General features: G+C 53.1%; 2 protein-coding genes across 7 annotated transcripts in view; one reads left to right on the forward strand and one right to left on the reverse strand.

Moving 5' to 3' along the window:
• LOC147822399 (anthrax toxin receptor 1-like) lies at positions 1-22,348 on the forward strand. Of its 6 annotated transcripts, XM_087196864.1 has the most exons (15): positions 1-90; positions 4,099-4,167; positions 5,592-5,663; positions 6,985-7,066; positions 7,162-7,195; positions 8,080-8,159; positions 8,230-8,298; positions 8,593-8,673; positions 8,769-8,826; positions 14,850-14,948; positions 17,267-17,336; positions 17,858-17,939; positions 18,727-18,984; positions 19,859-20,050; positions 22,017-22,348. In XM_087196864.1, exons 2-15 carry the CDS (start codon positions 4,109-4,111, stop codon positions 22,170-22,172), a joined length of 1,392 nt encoding a protein of 463 aa, XP_087052990.1. In that variant the 5' UTR covers positions 1-90; positions 4,099-4,108; the 3' UTR covers positions 22,173-22,348. The 6 variants fall into 6 exon arrangements, with proteins under 6 accessions (XP_087052990.1, XP_087052985.1, XP_087052988.1 ...); XM_087196859.1 differs by lacking the exons at positions 19,859-20,050; positions 22,017-22,348 and having other exon boundaries at positions 18,727-19,746; XM_087196862.1 differs by lacking the exons at positions 14,850-14,948; positions 19,859-20,050; positions 22,017-22,348 and having other exon boundaries at positions 18,727-19,746.
• The window catches only part of LOC147822400 (anthrax toxin receptor 1-like), a 26,281-nt gene continuing 15,138 nt past the window's right edge, over positions 11,327-22,469 (reverse strand). Inside the window, exon 9 of the mRNA XM_087196871.1 lies at positions 11,327-22,465. Within this exon, the coding sequence (XP_087052997.1) occupies positions 22,362-22,465 (104 nt within the window). The 3' untranslated portion in view covers positions 11,327-22,361. The remainder of the gene's footprint in view (positions 22,466-22,469) is intronic.

Genomic DNA, 22,469 nt, shown 5'->3' on the forward strand with positions numbered 1-22,469 from the left:
AGACCCACAGGCCAGGCAGAGTGGGAACCAAGATGAGGACGTTCTGCAGTACTGTGATGGCGCTTTTGATGTCTACTACCTCCTTGACTCGTGAGTGCTCTTCTTACCTCGGCCTGGGTGGGCCCAGCTGTCTGTCCCCTAGGTCACTGTAGGAGGATGTGGTATGAGGGGTTATGAGCCTTTGCCAGAAGAGAAGCAGGGCCAGTGTGCTGTAAGAGAGGAGAATCCAGCCTCTGTGGCTTCCTGATTCCTGGAGGGGGACTAAGGACCCAGCAAGGTGGTAGTCTTTTGCATCCAGCTGAACATCCAAGCCTTTATTGGTCAGCTTCTCTTTGGAGTGAGTTAAAGAAAATAAGTGAGTCCCCTGTGTGCCAGAATTCTGTCCAGGTGATCTCTGAGAGCCATTACGGGAGCCATCGGTGCAATGCCCTATGATTCCAACCTGGGAGTCCAAGCAGGACCAGAGTATGAGGAGAGGGTCGGGCAAGAGGGGGAAGCCAAATAGGGGTCCCTGAGACAAAGGCTTCTGTCAGAGGAGGGATGGGTCACATCTGTGATTCCTAAAAGACTGGCAGCCTTGGGGAGGATCAGTTGGAAGGGGAAGGATGAGACTGGGTGGCAGTACAAAGAGGAAGGGTCCTAGGCGGCCTGGGGAAGGCAGGAGGGAGCCTGGGACAGGTGTGTGCAGAGCAGAGGTGGCACCCACAGGCTGGAGCTGGCAGAGGAAGGAGGGAGAGTGAGGGGGGAGCAGAGGAGCTGATGTCCATCCTCCTGACCCCAGCTCTGGGCAGTGTCACCTTGCTGCAGGGGACAGGGGCTGCAGCCCTCCCCGGGCATCAGGACTGTGGTAGCTGCTGGAACACACAAACCAGGGTCGCTGTACTCTGGAAACAGAGAAGCCTGCGTGCCTCTGCCCTGAAGGGGTGTCAGCAGAGTTTAGATGGGAAGCGGGCAAATCTGCCTCTGACTGTCTCCTGAAAAGCAAAGAAAGGGCTGGATTGAGAGGCTGCAGTTCGGATCTTTCCTGCATCCCCTCCCCTATCCTCTGCTGTCTACAAGGGTCTGTGGAAATAGTTGTTCACTGTATTTAGGGAATGACGATAAGAAAAATGTCTATACATGTACAGGGCCCATGCAATTTTAAAAATATTTTCAGTCCATCTTTAGGTGAATGGGTAGATGGAAAAGCTGGAGATATGGAAGGCAATGGTACTGTGTCCTGGGCACCAAGGTTTCCATGAGGACGGCTCACATCCACCAGGTCTACTCTCTTGGTTTGCAGACTTCCTCCTTGTCTCTACCTTTCAACTATTTCATTATGACGTGTCTTGGTGTAGGCTTCTTCGCGTTATCCTACGTGGATGGATTGGATTTGCAGATGAGTATCATTCGTGAAATTTGGGATGTGTTTGGCCAGTATTTCTTCAAGAAATGTCTCTACTCCTTTCTCTCTATTTCTGAGACTCTTACATTGTCTATAGTGGTCTGCCTGGTGGTACCCCACAGATCCCTTAAATATCCATCACTTTTCTTCTCTCTTTCTTTTTTTTTTTTGTATTAAATTCTTTTATTGGTACATTGTAGGTATCCAACACAATTACATTTCTCATTGGGAATTGTACCTTTATATAATGCATCTTGGTTCTTATTTTTTCCCCATTCCTAGCCCTCCACCCTTCCCTATTTACAAAGACTTTATTTCCATTTTTTCCATTTCTCATCAGTTTTTCCTTTCCCTTCTTTCCTTTCCCCTGTGCCTCCCACTACCCCTACCCCTTTGGACCTTTTCTTCCTATTTTACATTATCGATTATTCATTCTAATAATCGGTACATTTTAGGTATACAATATAATGGCATTCATCATTGGAAATTTGCACCTTTACATAGTCTCTCTTGGTTCTTGTTTTTCACCTTTGCCCAGCCCTCCCTTCAACCCCTCCAGCCCTCCCTATTTACAAAGATTTTGTTCCTATTTTTCCATTTTCTCATATTAATCCCATTCCCTTCTATCCTTTCCCTTAGCCCTCCCACTTCCTTCCCCTTTGGGACAACGGCTCAGAAGCCCCTACCTCTGGGCCGGGAACAGTGGGACTCAGTACCTTGGTCTGGTGGTCTGGTGTCCTCTGCGCCTTGGTAATGTGGAATCGGGTGGCTGCCTGTCTGCAGTGGGGTGATCCGGTGTCTTCCGCGTGACTCAGGACCTCGGTAGGGTGTGCACAGACCTGCCTGTCTGCAGCGGGCTGATTCGGCGTCTTCCGCATGACTCTTCTCTCTTTCATTTTCATTTCCTTGAAATACGTGCTTTAAATTATACTGTACTATAATTCAATTGGCTTATTCTTTCTTCTGCTGTTCAACTGTTCAGATTTAGAGCTGAACAGCTCCACAAAATAAATGAATATTTATACTGAAAAAAATTATATCATCCATCTATGAGGCACTTCATCACCAGCATTTCTGTTTGGTTCCTTCTTAATGTTCTCACTCTTTGTTGTTATCCTGACTTCCTTTAATTTTTTTGTCTTTGTTTTCCTTCAGTCTTTAAGCATAATTAAGACAGTTGTTTTGAATCAATATGTAGTAAATCTAAAGATTTGACATCCTTTGGAGTGGTTTTTGTTGATTAATATAGTTCCTTTGAGTGAGGTGTGCATTCCCATTACCTTGTATGCCTTGTGGAGTTTTTATTTATTTATCCCGGGTATGGACATTGTGACAAATAGCCTGAAAAGAGCTCATTTTCCTCAATCATGAACTGGGACTAAGCAGACATCACGGGGTGGATCTGGAGGGAAAATGACCTCTACGTGCCTGGGACACGTGTGCTCCCTGTCTGTTACCAGGAGATTGTTAGGATGATTTAGTTCTTCATTTCCTCCTGGTGTCTACACTGATTTAGACCCAGCCTAGCAGAGTAGATGGAACAGGAGGAGGTGGCTCTTGGAGTGTGACAGTCAGCACACATGTGTGTGACCTTCGGGGGTCCCACTTGTGGGCATGATCATCTCTGGAGGGGAGAAGGTGGCCTCCTGGTGGGTGCCTCTCACCCACTCACCATGGAGCCCCGAGTATCACACGTCCCTCCGCACCAGGCGCAGTTCTCTTCTGCCCCCTGATGCTTGACCGGAAGAGCTGTGGGGACCCAGAGACCTTTGCCAGGGACATAGGGCAGATGGGACTGGTTCCCACTGGACAGGAGTCACGAGGCCCCAGGCTCCTCCTGCTCCTCACTCTCCATCTGGGGACAGAGTGGGACACAATGGAGCAGGATGCTGGAGTGGGGATGGGAAGAGCCTGCAGCCATCCCTGCTGGTCCACAGTGTGGGCACCAGGGCAGCAGTGGCCAGCCTGTTCCCTTTCCCTGGCAGTGTCTGCTAGAAAAGGCCTCTTGGGCCTGCAGGGGCTGGACTACAGGCTGGTGACAAAACCAATGTCGCACAGTCTGGGGTGCTGGTCCCCCATGCTGAGGCCCAGGTTCCCATGGGAACATGTCCCCCAGCCTCCATGCTGCTGGGGAATGTGGAAAGGAAGAGGAATCTGGGGTGTGATGAGGAGATATGCAAGGCAGATACAGTCTACAAAAGGTTCCCGTTCCAAGGGCAGGTCTGACATCTGGAACCCAGGAGTCCAGCAGGGAAGCCACAGGCCACATCTGGTCACCTCTGGACCTGGTGATGGCTCTAAAAGGCTTCCAATGGCCATGGTGCCAAGGTCACTACCCACAGGGACCTGGGAAGGTCACATCATGGGCAAGTGATGGCAGAGAACCCACAAGTCAGAGGTGACCAGAGACTTCTTCCAGCATGTCCCCTTCTTCCAGTTGGTGTCACAGCCATCACCTAGTGTGACCAGCTGCACTGGTCGGCCACCAAGAGTCCCTTGTGCTGGGAGGCCCCTCAATCCCAGCAGATGGCCTGGTTGGCCAGCCTCTTCCCACTGGTGGCCCTGAGGACAGTCACCTCCAGGATCCCCTACTGTGGTCAGAGGCATTGGGGTGGGAGCCAGTGTTAAGGATCCTGAAGAGAAGGGGAAAAGACAGAGGCCAGGTGTTCCTTGAAAGGGCACCTCATCCCTTAACTCCTGTATCTTCATTGCAGATCCCAACCCATGTTGACCTGGGCTACCTTGTCCTCATGTTTGGAAGATTTGGCGGAGAAATATGTAAAGTATGCTTCTCTGTGATGCAGGCTGCTTGAACATCCATTAGACTTGGTGGGGTCCCTTGGGTGGGGGCACAGAGCCCAGCATGACCAGGCAGGAAAGGGGACAGGGTGCACTGGTCCTCTGGGTCTCAGCTGTGTGCCTGCCCTGCCTGGGAACCTGGGCACCTGCAGGGACACCGTCTGCCCTCCAGACCCCCAGGTTGGGAAGGAAGTCAGGAGAGCAACTCAGTAGCTGACACCTGGACACAGGGTGCTCAGGGCCAAAGGAAAGGGACAGAGAGTGTGCCAGGAAGGTTAGAGGGGAAAACAAGGATTCCTAGAGGGAAGTGGTCCTGGGCAGCTTCCCAGAGGAGATGGGAAGTAAACTTGACCTTGAAGGCTGGAGAAAAGTCAGGGTCACAGTAACCCTCAGGGTGCCCTCTAGTGGGTGGTCTGTTTAGGCTGAGGAGTGTGGGTAACTCAGGGGAGGGCTGGAGACAAATCCTCACAAGTTGCTTGGGGCCAATGTCACAAGGATTTATTGTTCCAGGCCAAGGAGGGCCTTGAATTCTTCCTCTGTGTCACAAGGAGCCATGGAAGATTCACAGGCAGGGGAGTGATATAGTGCTCCAGGAAAAAACCTGTCAACTGTAGGTGAACAGAGCCAGGAAGAAGAGCAGGAGCAGTGGTCAGCTCAGCCAAGAAGGCTGCAGCCACTTTGCCGAGGGTCAGAGGTCCTGGGCCAAGGGCAGTTGGTCAGTGGCAGGAAGGGGAGGCATTGTGAGGGAGTGGGATTTCCTGAGCTGGAAGGAGGGAGGAGGAAATGGAGGGAAAGAGGGATGGGGTTAGGATAGAAAGAAGGTGACTGTAGAAGACAGGCCAGGTGGGAGGGAGGCCCCATGAGGAATGAGGAGGCTCTGTCTCCTTTAGTGTGTGTGTGTGTGTGTATGTGGTTATAGCCTTGATATGAGTGTGCCTATGTACAACTGTATGTGTGCATGACGATATGTGTGACTATGTACATGTATGACGGTATGTGTGACTGTATGTGTGCTGTGAATGTATCAGTCTATGTGCATGTGAGTGTGAGTGGTAGCGTGAAAGTATGACTTTGAGTGTTGTACATATGTGTGTACTGTATCTGTGTGTGAGTGTTGAGTGTGTGTGAATTTGCATTATTGTGTTTTAGAATGTGTAGATCAGTGTGTGATTGAGTGAGTATAAGTGTGTGTTGGGGTGCTGGCCCAGAGGCTTGGTCATGAGGTCACCCTGACTCTCCCTGGGTCCCTGGGTCCCCACAGGGGACTGCAGCATTGCCTACTGAGGCTCTTTGCCCGTATCTGAAATGACCCTGGGCACAGAGCTGTGAGCAGCAGGGTCCGTGCTTCCCCTGGGGATGTGTCCTGGCGTCAAGTTCCCTGGCTTCTCACAGCCATGCTTCTCCCCAGCCCCAACCTGCGCATGTCCTTCATTGTGTTTAACACAAGGTCAAGAGTTGAAATGATGCTCACCTCAAATAGGTAGGTGTTGGTGGGACCCGGGAGGTGGGCCCCAGGGGAAGAGCTGGAGGTTTGTGCTGGGCAGCAAGGTCCTCTGGTGGGTCCCAGACAGGCAGCCCCAGGGGGCCCTGTGTCCTGGGCTCCTAAGGGTGCCACAGGGAGGGCTGTGGGGAAGGTGGCCTACATGTACACACAGGCTGAACACCAGAGGGGTGCTTGGGAGCTGCTGATGGGCTAGGCGGTGAGGGACCTAGCCCCTTAATGCAGTGAGGGACCTGACAGAGTGAAGAACGGAGGAGAGGAGGAGTGCTGTCTGGGGGCAGGGGAACTGCTGCCAAGAGCCTGGGATAAGGCAAGGGACAGAGAGGGGAGCGAGCGGGACAAGCCAGCAGCCAGAGAGGAGAGGGCGGGGGCTGGGCTGGGCAGGACCTGGCTGGGCCTCCCCTGGGCAGGGCTGGCTGTGTCTCCTCCTAGGCAGGGCCCAGGCAGAGACGCATCCAAGGCCCTCAGAGCTTGGCCCACAGCAGGTCTCTGCCCCAGGAGGAAGCCGCCCTCAGCGTCTTCACTCTAGGTGGCCTTGCTGTGCGGGCTCAGCCCTGTCACAGCCAATCAGCCTGAACACAGTCTTCCTTTTCTGTCCCAGTGCTGCCACCAGAGCTGGTGCTGCCTGCCCCGATCAATCCTGTCTCTAACAGCCCCTGACAGCTCTGTCCTGGCAGCCTGAGGACAGGGCTCGGCCGCCTCAGCAGCCTGCGGCCACGTCCCCACCTCAAGCCTTTAGGGTCAGGAACACTGAGGTTCTCAGCCCCGCTGCTCACGAAGCAGCCTGGCTCCTTCCTTTGGTGGCTAAGGGAGGGGCAGGTCAGGGTCTGTGCAGTGGAGACAGCACAGGACAGGCTGAGCTTGGGACCTGTGAACCAGCCTTCATTGCTGGAGGACAGAGCCTCAGCAGGGTGTCCTTGGCTTCCAGTCAGCATCAGGCATGGGGGTCTCCCTGAAACCTCAGACTCAAACTGCATGTCCCTGGGTCCCACTCCACCCTTGCTGTAGCACCCCTGGGGAGGGGTCCCTGAGGGTGGGGTGCTTGAGACAGGATGAGCTCAGAGAAAGTCAGGTTCCTGAGGGACCTGCTCTCAGCCTCCCCACCACCCAGAGGGCTCAGAGGTCAGGGACAGAAAAGGACACAAACCTGGCAATGATCCAGCACACAACTGGGTTGGGAGAGTTGCTCATGTTTCCCGTCCATGGCATTTCCACAGTTCACCCAGCCATAGGATGGCTTGAGGGCTGTTTCTTTCTGTCCACTTTCCTCACCTCCATCTTTTTGCCATGAATTTTTCAGAACGACAATCTTCCATCATCTTGTCCAGTTGGAGACCATTCCCACTGGTGGGAAAATCTACCTGCAGAAGGCACTCAGACAGGTGGGGAGCCCACTTCCTGGAGTCCATGCTGGCCCTCACCTTAGAGCACTATCCCAGTCTACTGCTCTCTCTATGGTGTTTCTCTTTCCTTGCAGGCGAATGATCAGATTGCAAGAGCCAATTCCAGAGGTGAGCCCCTGCCTTCCTCCTCAGGTGGCTGCACCGAGCTGGCCGCCCTCCAGGGAGCTCTATGTGCAGACCCCATGGTTCCCCAGCCTGGCTCTGGGAGCCCATTGCTCCCCTTCCCATCCCAGTACTTTTCAGTGGGCAGAGCACCTGCCCCAGCATGGCTCTCACAGGACAGGAGGTCCCATGGGTCCACACAGGGCACTTGGTCACTCTGAGCTCCTGGACTTTCACTGGGCCCTGTGTGCAGAAGGAGAAGGCCGAGATCCCAAGCTGCCTGAGAACCACCATAAGGAGCCCACTCTCTCCCCAGGGCCAGACCTTCCTCCCCTTCTCCGTTCCTGTCTTCCATGGCCCACTTGCACCTGGACCTGCATCTCCTACCACGAAAATGGCTGGCAGCTCTGGGCCAGAGTGGTGGGGCCCAGTGGGGACTGTGCTGGGGAAGAATGGGGTCCCCTGTCCAGGACCCCGCATGAGAGTGCTGAGCAGCTGGGCCGCTGTCCCAAGCAGAAACCTGCAGGTTGTAGCCAAAGCAGGCACTGGCACCACCCCTTCCTGGGCTGCTCTGCAGGACAGGCTGCTGCTTCCTGTGCCCAGAGATGGGCTGGGGCTGGTGGACACATGGCTGGGCTGTCCTCAGGGCAGAGGGTGTGCCTTCTGGGACCAGTAAGGGTTCAGGCTATCTGGTAGGGAGATGGCCCTGGGCAAGAGCCCCTTCTCATTCTGGGGTCTCTGGGTGGTGGGTGCTGGGGTAAGGGTTAAGGTGTGAGGAGCACCCACCTGCCTTCCGTGGGCAGTGCTGAGGCCTAGCAGTCTACGGTGGTCCTGGGTCCCCTGCTGGTCACTCTTGGACCTTACTCACCACCCCTCTTGTTTCTTGACAGGCAACAGGGTGTCTAGCATGATCATCGCTCTACTTACTGGACAACTGAAGCCAGATGTACTTAACAAATCTGTGGTGGAGGTGAGTGGGCTTGTCCTCAGCGTTCTCTGTTCCATTCTGTGCCAAAAGCTCACCCAGTTCTTTCCCTCAGGCTCACAAGGCTCGGACCATGGGAGCGTACATTTACTGCATTGGTGTCAGCGAATACAACGTAGAACAGGTATTTTGGATCGGGTGACTGGGGGCCCTCTGCAGTCCCGCTGGTGACAGATCTCCAAGACAGCTCCTCAGGGCACCAGGAAATGCGGGCAGCAGGTGTGCCAGGCAGAAGGACAAAAATGGGTTTCAGTACACCGCACCACACTGAGTGGTGCAGAGCTTCCTATGTCCTGAGCCTGGGGTGCGTGCAGGTGCCCCCACGGCCCAAGGGCATGACACTGTGCCCTGGCTCTGGGGCCCTGGTGCATCGAGGAGTCCCTGCCTTGGGGGCCAAGCCAGTTCCTCTCTCTTATAGTTGACAGCAATTGCAGACAGCCCAGAACACGTCTTTGGCATACATGGGGTACCCAGGAACCTGCATGGAAGAGTTAACTACGTGCGTGAGTGGGCAGGGTGCGAGCAGGGGGACAGCGGCATCTCTTCAGGGCCTGAGGCTCACATTCCTGTCCCTTCTCCTGCTCTCCATCTCAGATTGGAACAAGGGCCTGTCTTGAACTCAGATCAGTGGAGCCTTCCCCTCTGTGCACAGGTGAGAGCTGAGGGGTGACAGCTATGGGCAGGGCGGTGCAGGGAGGTGTGTGCACAAGTAATGTGTGGTGTGTGTGGTCTGTGGGATGTGTGGTATATGTGATGTGTAATATATGGTGTGAGTACTGGGGTATGTTGGTGCTGTGTGGCTATGTTCCGTGTGTCCTTGATTGATGTATGGGTATGCATGATGTATGTGTGATATTTGATTTATATGTGTGTTTTATGTTATGTGTATGTGTTTTATGGTATGTTTCTGATGAGTGTGATGGTGTTTTCATTTTGACATGTGTTGTTTGTTGTTCTTGGTGGATGAACTATGTGTAGTACATGTAAAAGATACATGTTGTGTGTGGTAGGGTATATGCTTTGTATATTTGTGAGTGTATGTGGTGTATATTAGGAGTATGGCAGATGGCTGTTATATATGATATATGTATTGGTGGTGCGGTGTGTATGTGTCCATTGTGTGTTTGGAAAGTGTGTACATTATGTGTTGTGTTGGTTTATGAGGGGTGTTTTTGTGTGTTTATATGGTGTGTGTTCGGGGTACAATTTGTGTATGTTTGGTAAGTTTGTGGTGTGTGTGTTTGTAGTGTGTCTTTGATGATTGTGGGGCAGGGTGTGTTGTGATGTTGTTGTATGATATGTGTGGTATGTGGATTTGTGGAAATACGTTAAGCTGGTATCTAGATGGTCCCCCAAAGCTTCATGCACTCATAAGTGGGGCTTTGAGGAGTGACTGGATCATGGGTATGTGGTACTGGATTAGTCCACCAATTGTTTTAGCATAGTTCTAGGTATGGATGATGGATTTATTGAAGAAGGAAGCCCCTCCCTGGATGTGGGTGGCACCAACCAATAGTCTTGCAACTTGGATGAAATAAAAAGGGAAAGAAGGAAGTGCTGCTGCTTCCTGCTTGCCATGCCATGAGTTCTTTCTCCTCTGCCATGCCCCTCTTCCGTGCCACCCTGCCTTGTAGCCAGCTAACTATGGACTGAAACCTCTACAAACTGTGAGCTAACATAAACCTTTCCTCCCATAAGTTACAGATGCCAGATATTTTGTTCCAGCAACAAGAACCTAACTAAGACAGGATATATAGTGTGTTTTTCAGTATGACATGTATAAGGAGTGGGTATATATGTCTGTGGTACAGGCTATGTGTATCTTTGAGAAATGTGGTGTGTGATGTGTTTACATTTGCCATGAGGGGACAGTGTCATGTGGAGTAGGCAAAGCAGGTTGTGCTCTGTGATTTGTGGTGTGTGTATTTGGAATATATAAGATGTTTTTGGTGGAGTGTGGGGGTGGGTATAGTCCACATGACTCTGCATTGTGTATACATATATAATGTATATTCAATGGGGATGAAAGTCAAGAGTGACTGTGAGTATCTGTGAAATTACTTATTCTATCTCATAACAAAAAAGGTTCATGTAAAATTATTAAAAACACATAGTATTTAAAAATTCTGAAGAAAACCCCAGAATTCCACAACAGATAAATAGGTCAAAACATGTTGAGTATTCCTTTCCTTAATGCTTAGTTTTAGAAGGTGTTTCACTTAATCTTGACTGAATGAAGAGACTCCTGGAGCGGTAATTGGATGGTGAGAGCACAACCTCACCAACAGGTTAACCCACTAATGAGCTCATAGACAAGCAGGTTTAGAGGAAGTGGGAATAGTTTAAAGAAGTGGGTTATGGGGCATGACCTTGGGCACTATTAACTGGTCTCCAGCTCCTTCCTCTGTGGCCTTTCCAATCTGCTCTGTTTCCTGGCTGCCATGAGTTGAGCTTTCTTCCACTACACCCTTCCTCTATGATGTCTCTGCTTTGGAAACAGCAAGCAGCGAACCTGAACCCTCTGAAACCATAAACCAAAAGAAACCTTTCCTTGTTTGAGTTGTGATGTGAGATATTTTGTCCCAGTGACAGTAAGCTGACTAATACAGGAAATTGGTACCAGAAATGAATTATTGCTGTGACTGAACCTGATCCAAATAGTTCAGAAGCCTTTAAAATTGGTTTGCAGAGGGAGTTTGGAAAATTTTAGTGATGTGGGCTACATAAGCCCTACAATGCTGTAAGCAGAGGTTGATGGATGAGTGATTCTGGTAGAAACTTAGAAGATTAGAATGGTGACAGGAAGAGATGGTAAAGACTGCTCATGAGGTTTTAGATGGGAATGGGAATTGCTCTGGAAATGTGCATTTTACAACTGGCAAAAAATATGCCTATATTAGGTCTGTGCACTAAAACTTTGTGATGCCAACTTTAAAGGCAATGATCTAATTGACTCGATGGAAGAAATTTAAAAGCGGCCCAAAGTTCAGGCTGTAGCATGGGTACTACTGGAAAATTTTAGCAAGACTTACGGTGAGGATCAGGAGGAAAAAGCAGAGAAGAAAGATTTCTAAAACTTTCATTTGGCCAGAAAAGAATAATGTGTAAAGTTGGAGCCAAAGGAGGGATGATTGCTGAAGAGATTAGCACCATTACAAAGAAACCAAATAGTTTTTATTGAAACATCTTAAAAGGAAGGTGCCTTGAAGATATCTCAGAAATCATCAAGATGCCAACCCTTACAAAGTATCACAGTGTAAATATTTCATTTGAGGAGAGAGCTCCAGGAACACCTGTTTGAGAAGGGTCCCAGTGGAATTTGTTCTTCAGCACTCATTTCATCATTCTCAGCCACTCAGACATGCAGACACCACTGCAGCCATGGTCCAGGTGGACACAACTCAAGTTAGCAGAAGATTTTAGCACCATCCACGTGATGCTGGTTTTGCAGGCATGCAAAATTCAAGAGTCATGGGATCATAGAGGTTTCCACTCAGATTTCAAAGAAGGTCTTGGAGAGCTTGGAATATGTCACAAGGCTCTAGTTTCTGGCTGTAGACCCTGAGAGTGTAGTGCACGAACCTGAAAGAGTGAAATCAAAGCTGCAGTGGAGATCCCAGGAAGTTGGAAATGCCAGGAGCATGGAATGCCCACAAAGCCAGCACAAGAGAGAGACCATGTGTACTGCAACCAGTAAGGCTATTGGGATGGGGCTATCAGTGCCTTTTGAAGTTCATATCATACCACCACATACCTCGATGTCAGACATGGAGATATAGCACTTAATTTGCATTGCTGTGGATTTTTCTTACTGTGGTCCAATTGGTTTCTATCCCCCCATTCTTTCCATTGTTTGCCTTGCATCACTGTACCTTGGGATTATGTGACTTGTTTTTGATTCTTACAGGGGTTCACAGCTAGCTAAGAATATTTCTGCTGAGCCTCAGGGGAGTCTTTAGACTTTTGAGTAATGCTGAAACTTTTGAGTCTTTGGGGGAGGAATTGGTGTACTTTCACTTGTATGCAACTAAAAATTTTTAGTATTGAGTAGTTAGTAGTTTTATTTGTATGCAGCATTGTTGCATCATGTCAGGCAGAATTATGGCCTGGTTATCGTATTGTGTAGAAATGAGGTTTTAAGAAGGTGTACTTAGGCATCAACTTGACAAGGTGGGTACTTGTGCAAGTTAATCTTGATTGTCAACCAGACTGGATCAAGAAACTCGTGAGAGGTCTTGGATTGTGAAGGTGCCAATGTCACAGTGGCTTAGCACACCAGTGAATTCATAGCTGAGAGGGCTATCAGTAGATGGTATCGCTAGATGATATTACTCCTGCTTGGAGTAAGTTGGACATGGGGGCATGACCTTGGGAACTATATCTGATCCCTGTCCCTTCTTCCCTGGCTCTTTCACACTTGTTCTGCTTTCCCTTTGCCATGACTATAGCAGCTTTCCTTCACCATACCCTCTGCCATGACCTTTCTGCCTTGGAACCAGGTGACCATAGTCTGAAACTTCTCTTTGGATCTGTATAGATGTCTTTGGCTTTGGATTTTTTGAGGATTTGGAATTTTGCCTAGACACACTAGGATATCCTGGAGATGAGATACAAGTCTCATCAGTTATGCTTCATGTACGCTCAGTTATGTTTCATGCACACTGTGCATATGTAGCCTGAAGGTGATTCTATATATGTTAGTGCATTTGTATTTTAATCATGATTTGTCACAAAAAGTAAATTGTGGGATTTTCCACATTTGCTCTCATATTTAAGCTTAAAAAGTTACGGATTTTGGAGCATTTCAGATTTCATTTGTACAGATAAGTGATCCTCAAAATGTTAAGAGGAATTTAGAGCTCACCCCAGAAAGGCCATGCTGATGTGGAATTTGAAATATCAAAGGAATTCTAAATCCAAATCATGGGGAAAACAAGGCAATCACATCGCTGAATAAAACAAAAGTGTTGCACAAATTCAGCACCGGTATTGTACAAGACAGAAAGTAAACCTCCATGCCTGACCCGGCACCACAGGAGCAGCCGTTTGTTCCACCCCACCCCTCTGTGGAAATGACAGCACTTATCCCAAGGCTGGAAGTGATAAGGATGCCCCCAGTCCATCCCAGGTCCCTGCCTTGGTGCACTGAGGATGCTCCTAAGTGGTCCAGAGGGAGGCCACCTGTCTTTGTCATGGGCACTATGTATGCAGCCATCATCCCCATGTGGCTGGCTTCTGACACCCAGGTGGAGGGGACAGGGAGGGTCAGGCTCTTCCTCCCACAAGTGACACCTTGGCTGCTACAGCTGCTGGGTCCTGGCTTCTGTGTCCCTTGTGGGAGGCGCCATGACTGCAGGCTGTGGGAAGACAGAACTGTGCCCACTTTGAGCTCTGCCACCCACGGCCCAGGGGAGGGATAAGGTGCCAACCACCTGGGCTGCAGTGTGGTCTTCGATGGATAGAAATAGCACTGTGGGGACATTGGGGGACAGACGGACAATGATGGCATAGCATCAGGACGTGGATAGGAGCTGAGGATGGCTGGACCTGACCTCTCCACCCTGGACCTCTGCTCTGCACCCGAGCCCCTCTGATGCTGGGCAGGGTGGGGGCTGCAGTGCTGGGTGGAGGTGGGTCAGGGACCTCACCCCAGGGTCTCTCCTCCTTCTGGTGTGAAGCACCTCAGCAGATCGGCTGCCCTGACACACAGGCCCTGACATCTGGGCAGCCAGAGAAACCCCAGATGAGGACAGGAGCTGCCACTGCTTCCTCCCAGCCACAGAGCTGAGGTGACAGGTGCCTCCAGACACCAGCTCCACTGCTGACCTGTTACACTCCTGGGTGTCCCGAGCAGAGCTGCCATACACATAGTGACTCGGGGAAGCTGAGGCAGGAGCCTGGGCCCCAGGTGACACAGAATGGGCTGGGTACTCAGGCCGGCATGGAGAGCCAGTCCATGTGCAGGGACTGGGGGGCAGGGCTGTTGCAGCCCAGGGTCCTGGGCTGGGTGACCTGGGGCCACACCAGGGCCATGGTGACAGGAAGGATACAGGCCTGGGCCAGGAGCTGCTGTCAGGCCAAGGAGCTGGGAAGTGCAACTGGAAGACCCACAGGAACCCAGCCTGGGTGCTGCAGAGCTGCCCAGCTGCCCTCTCTCGTCCCTTGTGGCTTGGCCTGAGGGGCATGGAGGCCCACGCTGGTGGAGTGAGGGACTTTTGGGTCCACGGGGAGATGGGCTGTGTTCCTTGTGGTTCAGGGAGAGGCTGGGTTTGGAAGGAGGTGTCAACCCCCATTAGTCCCCCTCCTGGTAGGACAGGGGCCTCTGGTGCCCCCATCCTGGCCCTGCTCCTGGGGTCTCCAGTGGGGACCATGGGAATTCAGGATGGGAGGCCTCAGCTGAGATGGCCCCTGGCAGTTGGGTGTCTGTCATGCTGCTGTAGTCGGGGATGGTGGGAGGAGGACTCCCATGTGTGTAAGGCTGGTTCTGCTGCATCCACATGGACCCTTGGTGACAGCAGATGTGAATTTGGCCTGGGGGACACAGATAGTCAGATGCAGCTGCTGCCTCTTGGGGCCCCTTTGGATTTGTCCTACAGGTGATCACAGTGAACAATGGTCTGAGAGAGGCCACAGAGTACAGCTCCCTCACTCATGCCTTTGAATGTGCCCTTACAGCAGCCAAGCAGGTGATTCTGAAAGGCTACGGCTTCCATAATGCAAGGAACAGAGACCAGGTCATTTGCAGATTCAAGTTCAGTAACAATGTTACCTTCGGTAAGGAGCCCCTTTGTTTTCTGAGCCACTACCATCCTACACAGTTGTACCCCCTCCTGTCTGTCACCTGAGTCCCTGGCCCTTTGCTGACCTTCTTGGAGACTGTCACGGGGTTCCGGGCACTGAATGTTGACAGGTGAAGAGGGGCCTGGCTGGGGTGCAGCCACCTCTCTGTTCATCTGGAAAGCAGGGAGGTAGGAAGTGTCCATCTCTCCACAAGCAGGCCAGAGCAGGCCTCCCCTCAGCAGGTTTGTGTGGTGGGCGCTGTCTCACAGCAGCATCTGGCCCATCCTATCCCCACCCTTTTCTGAGAGCCTAAGACTTGCACCAGACCCTGATGGCAGGACAGGCAACAGAACTTACAGTGCTTACAGTGTCAGGTTTGTGTAACTTTAGGTGAGGTTCTTTACTATGACAACCAAAGTATTCAGTGCAGTCCGTTCATGACTGGAAAACTATTCTCCCTTCAGCCAGGTTGTGCTGGGCTCTCTGCTTCCCCTGACTGGGGGACCAGGTCTCCGTGGGCCAGGTAACCTGCCCTGCAATACCTCTCTACCCTGGGTCAGTGGCAGCAAGGTAGGGATAGCTTTCCACAATGAAAACCAAGTATCCCACCCCCAGAAGCAAACCCTTTCCCTGGCCAAGTGTCCTCCAGCCATTCTCATGATCAGCAGCAGAGAAGGCATAAAATGCTTCAGCAGGTCACAGGTAATATGATCAATGACACAGGGCCAGACAGCACTAAACCATTTTGTGACCAAATGTAGAAAAGACCTAAAAATACTACTATGTACAAAATAATTGTTAATTTTCTATCTTAAGTTACAAATGTTTATGATTATTTTAACATTTATTATAAATTTTTCTAATAAAAATGATACATAATATAAAATAAAAAGTAGAAATAGAGAATGCAGACATTGCCCCTAAACCATAAAGTGAAGTTCTGTTAGCACTCTCAAATACACCACAAACATTTTACTTTCCCATGAGTGTGATTTTTAAAGACCCTTCAGTGGGATGTGCACACACTGAGCAGCACACAAATGCTGCTTTAGGACATTTCAGTGTCTGCAGGGGCCAGGTGTATGGAGGGACAGAGACCCTGAGCACTCAGGGACAGGACTGCAGTTTCCCGTGCTGGGTTTGATCCGTGTGCTCTACAGTGCAGTGTGCCGTGCCGACCCCACCCGCCGGCCCTGTAAAACCGCAGGCTATTTCTCCACAGACGACAAGCCTGTTTTTATAAAAGTTAAAACACAACTCTAAACCTGATCCCGCTACCCAGGAGCCCTCTCCTCTCAGTGTCCCTGGAACATGGCCCTGTGCTGGGCAGGGTGCTGTGGAGCTGGCAGAGCATCCTCCCTGCTGGCTGCTCCACCATCGGGCTGAGGTCAGGAGGGACCTTGTCTGTCCCCACCTGTGCCTGGGGAAGCCAGAGTCAGGAGAAGGGACAGGGCGGGACTAGCCTCCCAGAAGCACAGATGGCAGGACCTGAGAGTCCTTCTGACTCCATCATTCCAGCCAGCAGAAGGGACACTGGGGACCTGGCAAGCTGGAGCCTGAGGCAGAGGGCTGCATGCAGGGGCCCAAGGATGTGGCTCGGCACTCACCTGGACCAGGGCTCAGGAGGTATAGGGAAGGTTCTATTGCTGCATGATAAGGAACTCTTCTGAGTTTCCAAGCTCTTACAGAAACAGAGAAAGATAGATGAGGAGAAGACGGAAGGAAGGAAAAAGGAAGGAAGGAAGAGAAGGGGAGAAACAGAAATCACCAAACATCCCCGTTTCCTCCGCGGGCTGCCCCAGCTCAGTAATGAACCCACCTGGTCCCTATGGTCAAATCCCAGGGTCGCCCTTGGTCATCTCAGCCCACCCCACACCCAGTCCCCCAGCTAGTCCCACATGACTGCTGTCCACACGGTGCCCAGGATCTGCGCACCCACAAAGATCCACTGCACCAGGAGCAAAACCCTGTTCTCTGCTCAGTGTCCACCTCTGGGCTCCTGTCCTTCCCTCCTCAGTGATCTCTGAATTTCCTGCCTCAGGGCCTTGGCATGTGACAGCCCCACAGCTTAGAACACACTTTACTCCCAACATTCCCTGGCTGCTGCTTGCCTGGTTACTCTGAGCTCGAACATCAGATGCTCAGGAAGAAGTGATGTTAGTGGACGTGGCTCACAGCACAAGAATGTATCAGAACCATCAAATACCTGTCCCCTTCTATCAGTCTAAGCCAGCACCTCTGCTTTCCAGAAGACAGTGGTAGCAGGGTAGGTGACTTGTGTAGTGATGTCCGCTTGTGTCCTTTTCTTTTAGATGAACATCCAATCAGGATGAACATGACAACCATAATTTGTCCCAAACCACAGGCAGTGCAACCTGGACAGTAAGTCACCATGGTTCTGGGTCCTAGGGGCAAGGACAGTGTGGCCTCTGTTTGCCACTGTCTCCTGTCCTGAGGTCGGCCTGCTCTGCACTGAGGCGCCCTCCCCACCTGCCCTTGTGGGTGACCTTCAAGGTGCCCAGGGAAGCACAGAAGCCCAGGCACTGCAGAGGGCAGGTGCACGAGAGGCTGGGCCAGACATGGCTGCCTTTCCTCCGGGTCACCTTTCCCGGCCAGGACCACACAGCGCGTGATAGAAGTGTGACGGTGATGCTGTTCAGACCTCCCTGGTCCCTCAGCCACGGCCAGGATGGCACCATCTGCCGTGAGGGCCACTCACTGCCTGAGCTGCAGCCCTTGCTGAGGCTGACCTCACAGTGACTTGGGGAACCAGCTCTCATGACCCACGTGACTTCCCTCTGGTCACCCTGAATGTGTGACTTTCAGAGTCATTGTCCTGAGCAGAGCTATGAGGTCCTGGTCCCCATAGGTCGGGTCCCTTGTCTGTCCCTCCTGTGCATTAGGAACATCACAGTGGAAGTCAGCCTGAACAGTGGGAGGGACTTCCTTGCCCGCAGCATCAGGGTGAAGGCCACCGCCGACTGTGTGAGTATTGGAGGCTGTGTCCTGGGCTGTGCCGAGCACTGCCCTGGGCGCACATACACCTGGGGAGGCAGAGGCAGGGGGTCCCATGTAGGCCAGAGGGCAGCTGTGCAGACAGTGAGAACTGATTGCATGGACAGGGTAGGGTTCACAGCACACAGAACCACCAGTAACCTCAGCGGCCTCCTCTGAGCCAGCGCGTGACTCGGGAAGGCTGGGCAGACAGCCCGTGGGCCTCATTGTGAGTGACAATTAGGGCCAGCCCTGTCCCTTTTCTCACAGGCAGGAGGGAACACCCTAAGCCTTCTAAGCCAATTCCCCAGGCAGGAGGGGCTCCCACCCCTCTGCACAGGGGCCCACTGAGGCTCAGAGAGGGTGAGGTGAGCCCAGGATACAGAGCCAGGAGATGGGCGGCGCGGCCTGGGGTCTCCTGTCTTCCCCTGAGTCCCCAGCAGCCCGGCCTCCCCAACATGGCACCTGTAGCTCTCTGTGTCCTCAGGACGAGCTGTACTGGCCCCGAGGTGAGCAGGGAGGCTGGGGTCACGCAGGGTCTCCTAGGCCTCCTTGTCCGGGCTGAGTGCAAAGCCCTGAGCAAAGCAGAAGTGCATCCTGCAGCCTGGGGACCAGGGCCGGCCCCTCACCACTCTGGGGACGCGGAAATCTGTCCGAGCTGTGTCAGCAAAGATGAGTAGAGGGTAGCCATGAGCAGATGCTCCAGTTGCTCTCCTGCCACCTGCAATTCATGCTGTCTGTGTGCTGGCCATGGTCACATGACAATCTCCTCCTGCAGAATCGGCCCCCCACAACCACCACTAGGCGCCCCAGGCTGCGTCCACCATCACCAACGGTATCGACCACAAAAACAACGACTCCAGCCCCAGTCACTCCTCGACCCCTGGACATCGCTGTCTCCCAGACCAGCCCACCCCAGCTCACGAAACCACCCAAAAAAAGGCCAAGCAAAGCGCTTCTGCTGCTCACAGCAGTGCTGGGGCTGCTGCTGATCCCCATGGTGCTCTGGTGGGTCTGGTGGTTGTGCTGCAGGAAGGTGAGTCCCTCTGCAGCCAGGGACCAGGACATGGGACAGCCCCCTGCTCCAGCCTGTGGGCCATTTCCCATCTGCCCTGAGCCAGCAGAGCCTAGCATGTGCCATGAGAAACCCAGACCCCAACCCAGCCAGAATCCCATGGGTGAGGGTGCCCCAGGATCCTGGAACAGGGAAGACTACCTCCCAAAAATGCTTGTGTCGCTTTATGTTCTCCTTGGGATCCAGTGCTCAGGGCTTTGGGAAAGGAGAGCTGGCCCTGTGTCCACCCTGGCTGCGCTGGGCTCCTTTGCATTTGTCTTCATCTCTATGTCCTCCGGGGCCAGGGCTGGGCTGGGCTGGGCGCAGCCTTGGGGGTACAGGGCTGAGGATGGAGGGCATCTGGGGGCTGAGCTGGGAGGCTGTCCCCAAAGGAGCACAGGGATGGGGCAGGGGCAGTCTGGGGCTCAGCTGAATGGGACCAGAAGTGTTAAGTGGCTGGGCCAGGGGACTTGGCTAGGCGTGTCAGGAGACAGGGTGCTGCCTGGGACCTGTGCTTGCTGCACCGTGGTCTGGGGAGGTGGCAACTGCAAAGCCAGGCCCAGGGGGAGGGGACAGTCACCTGCCAGTGCCCTGATCCTTGCACAGCCCCCTGCCAGGCTTCTGCCAGCCAGGGTGACCTCAGGAGACCAAGGTTCCACCATGGGGCTGTGGGCAGGTGGGGCAGAGGCAGACTTTGGAACAAAGGAGTTTGGCTGTCACTCCACACAGGGCCCTCCCCAGTGAGTGATGCTCACTGTCATTTATATCATCCCAAATCCTTAGCTGACCCCACATGCGGATAGCCACTCCCCAAGGGCTGCAGATAGGGATGTGAACAGGTGAATTTCTCTTGTAGAAGCCGAGAGCTAAGAAACCTGCTCGTCCTCGTCCTCGTCCTCGTCCTCGTCCTCGTCCTCGTCCTCCTCCTCCTCTGGCTTCTCCTCCACCTCTGGCCCCAGCGCCAGACCCGCCACCTGACACCGCGTGCCTCACCATTGCCGTGTGCTGCTGTGCATGCGTTGGCGTGTGTGAGAACACGGGCCCGGAGGTGAGGGGCTGGGGACCACGACCCCAGCTGGGGCTCTGGGGAAGAGGAGCTCTGGAGCCCTCTGAGGGGACATGGCTGCGTGGACTTTGCAGGGATCCTGTGGTACCAGAGGACAGCTCAAGACCTCCCCCCCCAACCTTGGCCAGGCAGGGCAGCACCCAGGGGAGCTCGCCCTCTCACCCCACCCCAGCCTAGCCCAGCCCCAGGATCTGTGGCTTCCACCTGGGAGCTTCTTGCCTCTGTCTCCCCATAGCACTGCTAAGAAGCCAGCCCTTGCTAGAGACACTGAGAAGCCACTAACTGCCCTGTAAAGAGGGAGGACACCATGACCAGTGGCCGGTTCTAACTGTGGGGCCATCCTTGCCCACCCACAGGACCCAGAGGCCAGCACTTGGTCATGGAGCCAGTGTGCCCCCACCCTGGGCCAGGCTACTCCTGTCCCATCTCTGCCTTCCGCTCCTCTGCCTTGGTTTCAAGCACACACCCTTGAGCTCAACATGGGCCTCCTTACCCTCTCTGTGCCCACGTGCTACCCTACCCTATCCTGGGACTCTTGCCCAGCCACATGCCCACACCCATGCCCCTTGACACCCTCTATGTCCTGCTCACATGCCTCCAACCTCTGACCTCCAACACCTGCTGTTAGCTAACTTGTGGCCCAAACATTCTGACCTCCCAGACACCCAAGAGTGCCAGCCTCCCCAGGGCATCCAGAATAGGGCCTCAGCATGGCCCTGGGGACAGAGCTGTCAGGAGCTCTGGTCCTGACGCTACTGGAGGCCGAGTCCTGGCCCTGCCCTTCCTTTTTGCCCCTGTGTCTTAGTTACTTTTCTTGTTGCTGAGGCAAAACATCCCACACCCGAAGTTAAAGGAGGAAAGGTTTATTTAGCTCACACTTTGTAGAAGTTTCAGTCCATGGTCAGCTGGCTCCAAGGCAGGGTGGCATGGCCAAGAGGAATCACAGACAAGACACAGTTCATGGTGGGCAGATGTCAGCAGAAACAGCAAGCAGCAAGAGACAAGGAAGGACCCTCTTTCTGTCCCTTATAGTCCACCCAAGCTACACAGCCTTGGGGCAGGCAGCACTCACACCCAGAACTATGCCAAACCAATCAGTGGACTGACTTAGTAATCACACGCCCTTAATCCCAGTATCACACACTCTAGATCCAGCTACCTCTGAAAGAGACCCTCCTCTAGGACCACATGAGGCTTTGGGGGGACACCTAGACACAAGCCATAACTCCCAATCTGCTTTTTAGGGCACCATGACCTTGTGTAACTTCGGTCACCCCAGCTGCCACCAGGTGCCACTGATAAGGTCTCAGCCCAGTGACCAGATAAGGAGAACACAGGGACCCTCCTGGTGGACACAGTGGGCACTGCTCTTCCCTGACCCCTGTCCTGTGGGACTGTGGCTCAGGGTTGCGTTGGGGCAAGTGCTGGGGGGACACACTGGTTGGGGGACACACCAGGTTGTAAAGATCCATTTCAGTCCTTTCCTGGGACACGGGGAAATCCACATGGTTATGAGCGTCCTCCGTGGAGGTGTGACGCTCAGGGCTGGGGGTCGCCAAAGGTTCCTGTGGCTCAAATCTATGCCCGGGTGTTCTGGTGTCCCCAATGAATCATCCCAGCAACTGTGGGAAAGTTGTGTGCACTTTCCCAGTTCACACCAGAGACAGAAACCTGCAGAGTTTATGTGACCTGTCCCTGGTCACAAAGCCCAGGCCTGGCTCCCACCTCCCCTCCAAGGATGCAGACTGGCACCCCTTTCAGATCCACTGCTCAGCCCCCAGCCTGCCTGCTGTCAGATGCCTGGACTGAGCCTGGAGGCAGTGGAGGCTGGAGGGCAGCACCAGGGAAGGTGCCTCATCCAGGCCCACCCTCCAGCCAGGTGCTTGCATCCTCTGGCCCAGTTCCAGGGGCACTCAGCCATCTCCCCTCTCTCTGCTCTTCCCACCAGGGCAGCTGTACCAACTTCAACCTCCTGGAGGCGCTCTGTGCCCAGGGCCCCTTGGCTCCCCTGATCGGTCTTCAGCCCAGCCAGGACAGCCTCTCCGTGGAGTACTGCTCCCGGTGCCATCCACCCCGCAGCCCAAAGTGCGAGACCCCCTTCTAGAATACTCCCCCTGCTGCCTCCCCCTTCCCGGACAGCCTGTAGGCCTGCACTGTCACTCCCACCTCCATAGACCACCTCTCAGGCCCCGCTTACCCAGATGAGAGGTCTTCTTGCTGAATTGGACATGCCATGGAGTCTTGGATTCTAATAAACTAGAGTTGTAATTTGTTGCTGCACAGTGAGGGTTTGTCACTGGGGAGATGCTCCCCCGTCTGAGTGGTGCCCAAATATGCACTCTGTTATCCTTTGGATGCCAGGTATGCGTGACCCCACTGCTACCACTTTGTCTTCATCTGT

Source organism: Heterocephalus glaber, unplaced genomic scaffold (assembly GCF_053883595.1).
Source record: "Heterocephalus glaber isolate CG9 unplaced genomic scaffold, H.glaber_assembly_v1.0 deba00001625, whole genome shotgun sequence".
Classification (NCBI taxonomy): Eukaryota; Metazoa; Chordata; class Mammalia; order Rodentia; family Bathyergidae; genus Heterocephalus; species Heterocephalus glaber.

Bases quoted from the DNA above. Each gene is read 5' to 3' on its own strand.
- LOC147822399 (XM_087196859.1), top strand. From the start codon at position 4,109: ATGTTGACCTGGGCTACCTTGTCCTCATGTTTGGAAGATTTGGCGGAG. The intron at 7,067-7,161 runs GTGGGGAGCCCA...CTTTCCTTGCAG, and splicing joins TGCAGAAGGCACTCAGACAG to GCGAATGATCAGATTGCAAG. The intron at 8,160-8,229 runs GTGAGTGGGCTT...TCTTTCCCTCAG, and splicing joins TTAACAAATCTGTGGTGGAG to GCTCACAAGGCTCGGACCAT.